This window comes from Bison bison, unplaced genomic scaffold (assembly GCF_000754665.1).
Source record: "Bison bison bison isolate TAMUID 2011002044 unplaced genomic scaffold, Bison_UMD1.0 scf7180017864461, whole genome shotgun sequence".
Taxonomy (NCBI): Eukaryota; Metazoa; Chordata; class Mammalia; order Artiodactyla; family Bovidae; genus Bison; species Bison bison.
Window position 1 is genome coordinate 13,658,570 of NW_011495023.1, and position 12,622 is coordinate 13,671,191.

At 42.4% G+C, this 12,622-nt stretch overlaps 1 protein-coding gene across 2 annotated transcripts in view; it reads right to left on the bottom strand.

The window, feature by feature from the left end:
• Positions 1–12,622, bottom strand: part of RSU1 (Ras suppressor protein 1) — a 201,530-nt gene that overhangs the window by 143,418 nt on the left and 45,490 nt on the right. For both annotated transcript variants that reach the window (XM_010859972.1, XM_010859973.1), the window contains exons 4-5: positions 8,711–8,831; positions 1,142–1,260 (exon numbers count right to left, since the gene is read on the bottom strand). In XM_010859972.1, coding sequence (XP_010858274.1) covers positions 1,142–1,260; positions 8,711–8,831 — 240 coding nt within the window. The remainder of the gene's footprint in view (positions 1–1,141; positions 1,261–8,710; positions 8,832–12,622) is intronic.

The following is a 12,622-nucleotide window of genomic DNA, read 5'->3' on the forward strand; positions in this document are numbered from 1 at the left end:
TTACATGCTGTGCTTAGTCTCTCAGTTGTGTCTGACTCTTTGTGACCCCCCAGACTGTAGCCCACCAGGCTCCTTTGTCCATGGGGATTCTCTAGGCAAGAAAACTGGAGTGGGTTGCCATGTCCTCCTCCAGGGGATCTTCCCAACCCAGGGATCGAACCCAGGTCTCCCGAATTGCAGGTGATTCTTTACTGTCTGAGCCACCAGGGAAGCCCAGGAATACTGGAGTGGGTAGCTATCCCTTCTCTGGGGGATCTTCCAGACCCAGGAATCGGACTGGGGTCTCCTGCATTGCAGGCAGATTCTTTACCAGCTGAGTTACCAGGGAAGCCCTGATAAAGTATATATGGAAGGTTAAAAAAAAAAAAAAGAAAAGAAACTTTATAGAGACTAACTCAGAAAAATCGGAATCTCTGGAGGCCAGCTATGTCACTATTTGGAAAAACAGAACATTCACCTAAAGACAACAACTCTTTCCTAAATATTTTATGAGTTCTCAGAAAATCACTTTTTCCTATTTTTCACAAGCATCTGCAGCAAGAAATGTGTTTACATATAAGAGGATAAAGTGTGTTCATCTATGACTGGTGATTTCTTAGTGTCTGATGACATGCTGTAGACGAAACAGATAATATCAATAAGAATACTTTTTAAAAGTCTTATAATAAGAATCTTGGCTAGAAATGTTTAAAATTCTGCTAGTGGTTTATTAATGTATATTTTTATAAGTAACTTATTGGAATATCTTTGGGCAAAAAGCCTTCAAATCATTAATAGCAACACATGAGAAAGTCACATACTATACATATACATATATATATATATAATTTTTTTTTGCATGTTCTTTAAAAAGACAATCAAGCTATCTAGCTAAATGTGAGATGATCTCATTTAGGCAAAAATTTCTATCATAAAGTTAATATGACATTACCAAGTCCACTTGAGTGCAATGGTGTTAGATCACAATTTATCAAATATACATACTGCTGAGCTATGAGGGAACATTCAAAGGAATGTGAAGTAAAAAATATATATATATGTCCAATAATTTCTCTTGGAGTTTGGGACCTGGCAAATAAATTTCCCTTTTAGAATGCAGAGGACCATTTTAAGGAGATTTATAGGATTAAAAGTTTCTTACTCAGATAGAAGAAGTTTCCAGGAAGAGAATTTTCATTTAAGTTGTTATAAGTCAAATCAAGGACCTCCAGAGCCGGAAGCGATCCAAATCCTCGAGGCAGAGTGTTTAGTCTATTCATGCTGTTGTTGGGGGTAAAAATATAAAATGTCACACACAAAACATGTATGTATATGGACTACTCAGATCACCTCTGTGTGCCGAGTCTCAGAGTCACCTGTGAGGGGCTCAAAGCTGAAAACCCAACCGTAATCCCATTCACTTTATGTTATTTTTACCAGCCTAGTAATTCTAGCCAGGTGATTTCCAAGTCCATGAAACATTTGAAAATGCCTTAGCTGTCACTTTCTCCAATGGTGGTGCTCCAACACTGTTTTACACAGAAAATAAACACATCACAAAATATCTTTCCTTCTAGAGAAAAACTTCTTTATAAGTGTAGCAATGATAAGACCTCAGAAGATATATGTGAAGTCTCATAGTTTTCAGACTTCTGCTTTATTTGATTTTGCTTATTCCTCCCAATGGGAGACCAAAAAAAAAAAAAAAACCACTTTATTTTGTTTTGTTTTGCAACTACTGATAGTAGTTCAGTACCATCTCCAATTAGAATCAAGTTTGCCAGGGACCGGGGATGGGGAGGGAGGAGGGGAATGGGGAGTTTTTAATGGGTATAAAGTTTTAGTATGGCAAGATGAGAAACTTCTAGAGATAGGCTGCAAAACAATGGGAATACACGTAATGCTTCTGAATCGCATAAACATAAATACGGTATACTTATGTTATGCGTACTTTATATCACAATTGAAAAATTTTTAATATATATGTAAAAAGCGAAAGTGTTAGTTGCTCAGTCATGTCTGACTCTTTGTGACTCCATGGCTGAGGCTCCTCTGTCTCTGGGATTCTCTAAGCAAGAATTCTGGAGTGGGTTGCCATTCCCTTCTCCAGGGCATCTTCCCGACCCGGAGATGGAACCTGGGTCTCTTGCATCACAGGTGGATTCTTTACCATCTGAGCTACCAGGGAAGCAAGCCCTTACACACATACACACCTCCAATGAAAGCTAAGGAAAGCTAAGAAAAATATTTTTCTATTATGTTCCACTTGTAAGACTCTTATTTTTTTTAATATTATTCTCTTTGAATACACTTAAAATATGATTTCAAAAAATTTTTTAATAATATAGACTGACAAATACTGAAAGGGGGGGGGGTGCTGTGATGCCAAACATAATTCTAGACCCCAATCCTTCTCACATGACACACAATCCTATTCAAACCCACCAAACAGGCCTCACAGGAAACAGCTGAGAGCAGAGAGAAACTAGAAAAAAAGCGATGCCCACCTCTTGATGGGTATGAAATCTTAGGTTAACTTTACAGTTAGCAAGTTAACCTCCAGCACAATTTGCTGAACTGCTGCTGCTGCTGTGCTGTGCTCAGTTGTGCCCAACTCTTTGCAATCCCATGGACTGGAGCCCAGCAGGCTCCTCTGTCTATGGGATTTTACACAGAAGATTACTGGAGTGGGTTGCCATTTCCTTCTCCAGGGGATCTTCCCAATCCAGGGATTGAATCTGCATCTCTTACATCTCCTGCATTGGCAGGTGGGTTTTTGTTTTCGTTTTTTTTCCCTACTGTGCCACCTGGGAAGCCCTAATAACTGATACTTTCTGTGAATTCACAATTTGTGAAGCACATCTGTGTCAAGTGTTTCACGGGGTCTCCAAAACTGAAATGCAGGCGGAACAGTACTTATAATGACCTCTGGAACATAGCAATGGAGTGTCAGGTTAACACAGGTTCAGCACCAAGGACCTCTGACTCTCCTGATGAGAATGACAGGTATGTAAGAGCCCCCAGCACTCCTGGAGGCCAAGGCACCCCTGATTCCTGGACCCCCACGTGAGGATGCTGAGTAAACTGAAGGAAAGAAATCAGAGACAGTGAGAAAGGCACGGAAGTATACAGCAAGTGCTTCCTTCCTTAAATCTTGCTCTGAGTTACCCATTTTTGAAAATGACAAATAAAATTTTTTCTTTCCAAACCCAGAAGTACACTTTTGAAACATAAGATGCAAGAAATCCACTTTCAGACTTTCTTAGTGGGAAGAAGCGTCTCACCAAAAAGACAGATCTTGTCCACTCTCCAGCCTAGAGCAAGCCCGAGCCTATCCACCTGTGCATGTCAAGAATCTACTAAACTGAAGGTTCTTTTTATTCCCTGAGCAAGAAACCAATTCCACTCCCCTCTCCTCCAAGGTGTCAGGGACTCAGCAGAGGCCCCTGCAGTCGGCAGCGGGGACGGCACTGGGCCTGCTAATCCAGAGGGCAGAAAGAAAGCCCTAACAATGCATCGGGAAGGTCTCAAAGCAGGGTCGACTCAGCTACCACTGGACCTGTACCTCTGGACACCGCACACAAAGGGTGACTCCCTGGCTCCCTGGCACTGACGGGTGGCATGTGCTGCCTTTCCCTGCAGGGGTCATCTACATCTCCATCTACACATGGGAGCTGCCTCTTTTCAGGGCGTCCTCCGAGAACTCCAGCACTCAAGGATGCCCAGAGAGGACAGAACAGAGCTAGGGTGGAGGTCTAGCTCCAGCGCTCGCTGACCAGGTGGCCTTGGGTAACTCAGCTTCTCTGAGACCCGATTTCCTCAACTGCAAGATGAATGCTGTAACTGATCCTGAACCTGAAACTCCAACACTGTAGCCACCAGATGCAAAGAGCTGACTCATTGGAAAAGACCCTGATCCTGGGAAAGACTGAATGCAGGAGGAGAAGGGGACGACAGAGGATAAGATGGTTGGATGGCATCACTGACTCGATGGACATGAGTTTGAGTAAACTCTGGGAGTTGGTGATGAACAGGGTGGCCTGGTTGCCACAGTCCATGTGGTCGCAAACAGTCGGACACGAGTTTTGAGTGACTGAACTGAAGATGAGGCTAGAGATACCTTCCCAGAAGGACCACTAGAAAGTGGAGAGAGAAGACATGGGAAGCCCCTAAAACAATTTCTGGCTCCCAGGTAGGTTCTCAAGAAATGATGGCTGTAACTACAACTGCTTTTCACGAAGCTGGAAAGAGAATCTGAGTCAGCCTCAAAGAGACGAGCTTGCCTAAGGAGACCGTTGTGGAGTCTGAACCATCAAGGATGGCTTCCCCATCTGCTTACTCTCCAACCAATTCAGGTGTTAGAAGATAAAGCTCCTGATGACTCAACCATGCCCAATGGTTTAAGTTCTGTTTGCAGGTGAACGTTTTTCAAATGCATATGGAAATGGGAAGATGCCCGCATATGATGGAGAACTTGACAAAACCAGAGTCAAAGGATGTCTGGCACTTTTCCCCTTTTTCCTCTTCAAAAGCTAAAGGAAGGCCCATTTGAACACTTCTCTTTTGGAACACTGATCTCCAGAGGTCCTCTGGGGTGATTCCTGATTCAATAAAACCTTCTTGCCTGAAAGGCAGATTTTTTCCTCACCTCCACAGTGACCTGCTCACACACTTAGCAAAACAAAACAAAGAGCAAAACCATGAACACTCAACACTGTGCTCAGTGAAAACTTCTAAATCTTCGTAAGATAAGCTCCTTCATCTAACTAGGTCAAAAGGTCAAAAGTTATTCCAGGGACTTCCCTGGTGGTCCAGTGGTTAAGACTCCATGCTTCCAAAAGAAGGGGGCTGGGGCTCGATTTCTGGTCAGGAAACTAAGATCCCACATGCCAAGAAACATAGCAAAAAACAAGTTATCCCAGAACAGTTGGCATGATGCTCTTGGCCATGAGGTTATACCCAAAATAATTACCACCTTGTAACCTATGTGACTTTACACTTTTTTAATAAAATAAAAATAACTCTGCATAATGAATGACACAATGGAAGAATGAAGAGCATCATCCTTCTGTTTATTCAGATGGCCTACAATCCTCTCTGGTTTGGGGATCATCAGAATAAATAGAAAATTGGATATAAAACTTCAAAATCAACATCTGGCTGAACATGAAGCTTGGATTACATGTGGCCTAACTGCTCTGCTGCACTTTTTTTTTTTTTAATTGTCTGTTTATTCTGAGTCCTCCTCCATGCCTTGCCTTAACCAGGGCTGCACAGATAAAATTCTTCATGCCATTTGAGGAAAAAAGTACCATTTACAGAAACCTATCTTAATCCCTCTCCCAGAGAACTAGGAATTGGGTTCAAACTCTGACAACCCCATCCATACAGCTACGTAATTAAATCCAGAGAGTGTTATACAATCAATAAATCAGCAAGAGCCAAAAATGCAAACAGCTTCAAAGTCGACAAAGAGGCAATTCAAAAGTGTTCGATTAAAAAGGAAAGTTTACAACTCTGTCCTGAAGCACCTTGAACTCAACCGAACAAAACCTAGGCCCCTTCCGTCCTCCCCAAAACTGTTTCTATACATCTATTTCAGCTCCATCGTCCCATCCGTACCGCCTCATGAATTTTACCACTTGTATCTGCTTTTCATATAAAATCCCTCCCCACCTTCACTGTTCCTACCCTGGTTCACCAGAAACGCTAACCTGGTGGGTTTCATCCAACTTCTCCTCCACGTGATCTTTCATACCAGTATCATGTTATCCGCCACTTCCCGGTGACAACTCCCCAGTGGTCAGCAGGTTAAGACCAGAGCTCCTTTATCTGACACAAGGCCCTCCATTAGCACTCAACTCCCTGCCACGATGGACATTTACTTATTTCCAGGCTGTTTCCCCACCTGTGATATAGGATCCCTGAGGGCCGGATGGCCAGCACCTGAACAGAGAGCTCCAGAAACACTCATCGAATGCACAGATGAGTGCTTCTCTGCCTGGCCTCATCTCCTGCCTCACCTCCTCCCGCCTTACACTTTACACTCAGGACACCACGAGACTTGCAACGCCTGGAACAGGCGGTGCTCTGAGCTTTTTATCTTTTCTCAGTTTATTTTAATTGGAGGATAATTGCCTTACAATGTTGTGCTGGTTTCTGCCATACATCAACACAAACCAGTCATAACTATATATATGTCCCCTCCCTCTTGAGCCTCCGTCCACCCCAAGTCCCATCCCACCCCTCTGGATCATCACAGGGCGTGGGGCTGAGCTCCCTGTGTTATACAGCAGCTTCCCACTAGCTACCTGTCTCACATGTGGTAGTGTTTATCTGTCAAAGCTACTTTCTCGATTCGTCCGCCCTCTCCTTCCCCTGTTGGGTCCACAAGTCCATTTTCTATGCTGGTGTCTCTATTCTTCCTCTGCAAATAGGTTCATCAGTACCATTTTGCTAGATTCTACATATATGTTAATACGTATTTTTCTCTGACTTATAACAAACAGGCTCTACGTTCATCCACCTCAGCACAACTGATTCACATTTGTTCCTTTTATGGCTGAGTAATATTCCACTGTATGTACATACTGAGCTTTTAAATAAGTCCTTCTCACAATCAGAGATGTCGTCCATCTACCTGTCAGTCCTCTCAGTATCGGAGTCTCAGCTCTACTGCTACAGCTTGTAGGAATCCTTCCACCAATCTCACCTATATGCTAACACGCTCCTGGCCCCTTTCCCCACTGTTACCTGACCACCTCCCACTGGTCAGCAATCCAGCTGCACACTTCCCTGCTCGCTGACAGCTGCTCTGCCCCCATCCTTAAGGCTGCAACATTCATCACTGATCTTCAAACGAGCAAGGCTCTCATGTAGAAAAGGCACTTACATAGTCCCAAGATAAATGAATCTATAAATAAAACAATGATGATGATGAATGTGCCAGGTACTATTCCTAGCACCATTTTTTAGGTGAAAGAATGTTTATTCAGACAGACATACACTCCACAGACAAGAGTGTGGCCATCCATCTCAGAAGTCAAGAGGCACCAGGGTATGGGGTTATCAGTTTTTATTGGGGTGGGTAATTTCATACACCAATGAATGGGAGGATTATCCCAACTATTTTGGGTGAGGGGCATGATTTCCAGAAATTGGGCCACCACCCACTTTTTGACCTTTTATGGTCCACCTAGGAACTACCATGGCAACTATGGGTGTGTCATTTATACAATATGTTAAAATGAGCACTTACTGAGGCTTGAGGTCTAATGAAAGTCAACTTGTCCACCATCTCGGACCTAGGTGGTTCTCTTGTACCTTATATATATCAACTCCCTCAGTAAACGATGAAGAATTTAATAGTAAGAATACATGTCTAATATTGGGCTGGCGAAAAAGTTCATTTGGGCCAACCCATTACATATGTCTTGTTTTAGCTTCCTTCTTGAATGCAAATGAAATATTAGGACTTAATCTTTCAAAACAGAGATATAAACAGAGGAGCCTTTCTTTTCTGGTTTGCCAGATGAGTACAGTCTCCGTATATGTCAGAGAAAGCTGTCTGATATCAGGTGACTTTCCCCTTCTTCTAAACCCTACTTCCTCTCAGACATTATGAGAAAAGAATGCTCACAGTTCTTACAAAGACTGTCTCTCAACCGGAGTGAATAGCAAATGAAGAGCATCTAACCAGACTCCCAGTGGAAAAACATGAACTAAAAATCAATCCATGAATGATTTTTGTTTTTCACAATTGCTTCCTAGTAAATTGACAAATACCTGGCCAGCTGCTATAGCCACTCCATGCAAATCACTAACTGAATCAGTGTTTATGACTAAAATTTAATGATATATTACTTTACATGGAGGATGAGGCTTGGAGCAGACAGTATCCTTAAAGAGCTCAACAATGAAGCTGGAATTCAGAAGTCCAAGTTTTGGGGGGCGCGTATAGTGTCTGATGGACAGTGGGATTCTCTGTCTGCTCAGCCACTAACCTGAGGACCAATCAGGAGCAAGCCACTTAACCTCTTGAAAAAGGCTTGGCTTCCTTCCACACAATGAAATCCGTAATGCCTGCCCTTCCCCAGTCCCAATTGTTAAGAGGGTCAGACACTGGTATGAGGACTCTAAAAACTGTAAAGCAACAAAAGAACACAAGGTATTACTATTAATTCACTGCACCTGGTTCTGTAACCTCAGCTGAATCAAAACTCCTCTCTTCACCTTTGTATAAAGACAGATACAGGATTGATAACTTCTCAAATATAAAAAGGAAAAATTGTTAAGAATCAATGTAGTAGTGTTAGAAAACATATCCTTCCCTCCATAGAAGGAAGGTGCTTTAGACACTATTTCTACTCAATATGGAGAGAAAAAAAGCAACCATATTACAACTGGCCTGTACAGTTCAAGCTAGCTATGCAAATAGGTTCCTTCTTAGGCAACATAACGGAAATAAAATTTTATTGGAAACAAAATACAGTAAAAATAAACTCCCTTATTACACCAACAATTAGCTTCTCAATTAGCACACAGATTTGCGCTAATGTAGGCCATTGAAAGGATGTATTAAAACAATAAAACTTTTTTAAAAACCTAAAACATGGGGAAAAAATTAGAGATCTGCTGCTCCTGAAAATGGCAAACCCCTCCCTCGCTCCCACCGGCATCCCGGATTCCAGCTCCTCCTCCTCTTGTTCCCCTCTCCCTCCAGCAGACTCACCCCAGGTTCAGGTGTTTGAGTTTCTGCAGACTGCTGATCTGCGTGGGCAGCTCCTCAATCTGGTTATTAAAAAAGTTAAGTACTTCCAGATTCTTCAGTTCTGCTATGTTTGGTGGCACAGCTGTGGAAACAGAAACGCTGAGTGTGAATGCAGGAACCTCGCCCCTGGCAGCGAATGCCAGCGACACATTCTGCTTTCCTTTCAAATGAGAGAAAGATGAAACTCCAGCGCAATCACCTTATTCACATATATATCTCTCTTACGTAATTTCTGTAGGGAGTTTCTTAGGTAGTAGCTCACCACCGGCTTCACATGGAAATGTTTCCTCAAAGGGCAGAAGAGAAAATCTGTGCCATGAACAGTCTCTAAGCAAACATTACAGAACATTCTATACTTCTTTCTTTTTTTAAAATTTTTTCCCACCAGTTTTATTGAGATGTAATCAACATACAGCTCTATGTAAGTTTCAGGTGTAAACCCTAAGTATTTGACTTACATCATGATTATCACAATAAGGTTAGTGAACATCTATCATCTCATAAAAATACAAAAGAAATGTTTTTCCTTGTGATGAGAACTCTTAGGATTTACTCTCCTAGATGTAAAATTGTATTTTTTAAAATCATGTAACATCTACTGAGTCCAGTTGTTTTCTTCCTTCTACTTCCCTCACATCTCCAAAAGAAAGTCAGCAAACTCCAAAATCCCTTCCCGAGTTGTGTATCATCAAGCTGTTTAAATAATCTGCTATCTGAAGAGCTGTTCTCTTAACACTTGACTAAATCACTATGATGTTTAAATTCAATCTTCAGTGATAAAACAATCAACCTACCAAGTTCCTGATTTTTGCCTTTGCATCTCAATCCACACACACACACACACACCCTTGTATCAGATTAGCAACTGATCACCACATTGTTATTATTCGGGCATATGAAAAACCAGTTCAGTAGCAAGAAGGGAACGTGAGTGTGCATATCAAAGGTTAAAGAAAGCGACTGGAGAGCTGAAAGCACTCCCCTTCCCTACAGTATATACTTGCAAATACAAATTTAAAAGCCAAAGGCATCTTTATCTCAAAAATACTAAGTCTCACTTCAATATATTGCACTTCATGTATCCCATCTGCTGATTCAGTCTCTCACAAACATGTCACTGGCCACCATTCATGGTTCGTGTAAGCTCTTAATACCAAAACATTCAGGTAACTGAAACTATGGACAAGGGTCTTGGGTACCACAGAAGGAACTGTTAGGTCTTACGTTAGTACATTTTCTTCCCATCTCAACATCCTCCTCCAGGGGTGCCCCAGAAAACTGGAGAAACCTGGGGACAACGTTGCTGAAAGCCAAGGCCCAGGTGTGTGTAACATTCCAGACACCTCAGGTTTTTTGTTTGTTTGATTTCCTAATTTATTTGTCTGCATTAGGTCTTAGTTGCAACATGCAGGATCTTTAGTTGTAGCTTGTGGGATCTAGTCCCTCCCCCAGGGATCAAACCTGGGAAACCTGCATTGGGACTGTGGAGTCTTAGCCACTGGACTGCCAGGGAAGTCCCCAGAAACCTGAGATATATAAGAAGACAGCCATACCAAGAACCCCAGTGGATAACTCCCAGGGGAACAGAAGGAAGGTAGCAGGCACAGCGCTCATTACAGCTGAGTCATCATTTTCAGCTTTATAAAATGTCTCAGGTATCGATGACTTGATTACTTTTAGAGGCCTGGTACAAGTTCAGAGACACACGTTTGCTAGAGGAAGGGATTGTGGAGAAGAGGAATTAGTCTGAACGAAGACAGCTGGGAAGAGGCAGTGGTCCAGATGGAAAATGAGCAAGGCGTGGATGAGTTGACTGAAGAGGCTGGTTGTGGGGATGGAGATAAAAAGGTAGGCTTTAAGGGGATCACTGAGGCAACTAGAAATTCCTCCAGTACCTCACTCCCCAGTACCAAGAGGAATGCAGACAAGCCCTACCTGTAGGATCTGGTTACAAAAGCACATGTTTAGGTGTGCCCTCCGTAACATACTTTTTCAGGAATGGATCATATTCACTTTGCATAAATGAGCACAAGGAAATTCATCAGACTGTGCCTGCTGGATTTAGAGGTGTTCATGGGTTCTCTCTACCTGGACCCTGGAGTATGTCAAGAGCGAATCGACAGAGGACTACAGCCCTGCTCAGACCTCACTCTCTCCCTGTTCACCCTCCAGCTACCACTAAGCTTCTCTCCCCACATTCATCTGATTAGCTTGAAGAGCAATAAAGAAAGTTAGGGCAACCAGGAGAAAATGATGATCTCAATTTAACCACAAACCAAGAATAATGCAGCCAGAATTACTGCCGCTTTCCCGAAGTTACTTTGCCAATGCAATTAAATGCTGGTCTGAAGGTATCGCCTTTTTTGACAGGATGAGAGATTATTTCACTCTCCTTGCTAAATCAGTCCAATTTAAAACCACACGTTATGCTAAATGTGATTTAGGGCTTTGTTCTGTGGACACAAACAATAACCCCGCATTCAATTTACCCAGCCTCTCCCAGATTTTTGGTGTGCATGTGAATCGTTTACTAAAGACTCCATTCAAACAAGAAGGGGAAAAAAATTTTTACAGCTAATATTCTTCCTAGACTACAGAATCCTCCCCCTCACCACCCCCACCGTAGTTAAAAGCAAAGGAAATTAACCTCAGACCTGTCTGGATGGGATGACCTTCATGCTTTCAACCAGCATCTAGAGAATGCTTATTTTGTGCACAGAAGCATAAACTTATAGCACTGAACATTTCAATACTTTTGGGATAAAGTAAGAGAGGCAGACTACTTAAAGAAAGTAAGTCACGGGACCTCTCTGGTGGTCCAATGGTTAAGAATCTGCCTTGCAATGCAGGGGATGCAGGTTTGATCCCTGGACAGGGAACTAAGATCTCATATGCCATCCACGTGCTGCAACTAGAGAGTCCATGAGCTGCAACCAAAAAAGATCTCACATGATGCAACGAAGATCCTAGGCAGATAGATAAATACTTTAAAAAAGAGAGAGAAAAAAAATTTTTAATTTAAAAAATTAAAAAGTTACAAAAAGGTGGGTTATCAGAGTCAATCACCAGAGACAGGTCTGGTGGCTGGAAAGCAAACTGATCCCAACAAAACTGTCCATAAAAAAAAAAAAAAAAAAAGTTAACAATATGAGTAACAGTTGTACAGTGGCTAAATCATATACATAGATCCATGAACAATTTGTGAAAATCTATTATGAAAAGGGAGCAGCAACGTGTCACAGGTCAGAATATTCTTTTGGAATTTTCAGAACAGCTACATGACACACCAGCAAGAAGCAGCATTTTACAATATAAGTAAGCAGTGAGCATCAATACATTTCTTATTATGCATCTGAAATGTTCCTTCTTCATCCATCTGTCCAGTTTCCGAGCCCTCTCCACCCCCACCAGTGGTACACACTGAGTCAACAGACAAGGAGCCGAGTCCACAGAAGAAACTGAGAGGCTGTGATGCGAGAACCCAGGAGGCCTGGCTCACTCGTCTTGGGCTAGTTCTGCACTTTCCTGACCAGCTCTGAACTCACTGTGTGTCCTTAACTCACAACCTCTCTGAGCCTCTACTCCCTTCAGTTTAAATTAGGAAGGCTGGATTATGACCATTTTTCCATTCCCTTCCACCCAGCTTTAGTATTCTGTGATTCTGAGAAGCAGTGATTGCAAAAATCAATGATATGGATTTAAATAATGCAAGAAATGGGGCCCTCAATTAGGAAGCTCAGTCATGTAGAACTTTGCCTGTGACAGAGAATTTAGTATCGTTTGCTGTCTAACTAATATCGTTGGCTGCCTCAATTCTGAGGCTTCAGTTGCTAGAGAAACTCACAGGGGTGCCCAGGCTCCTGCATGCCACGA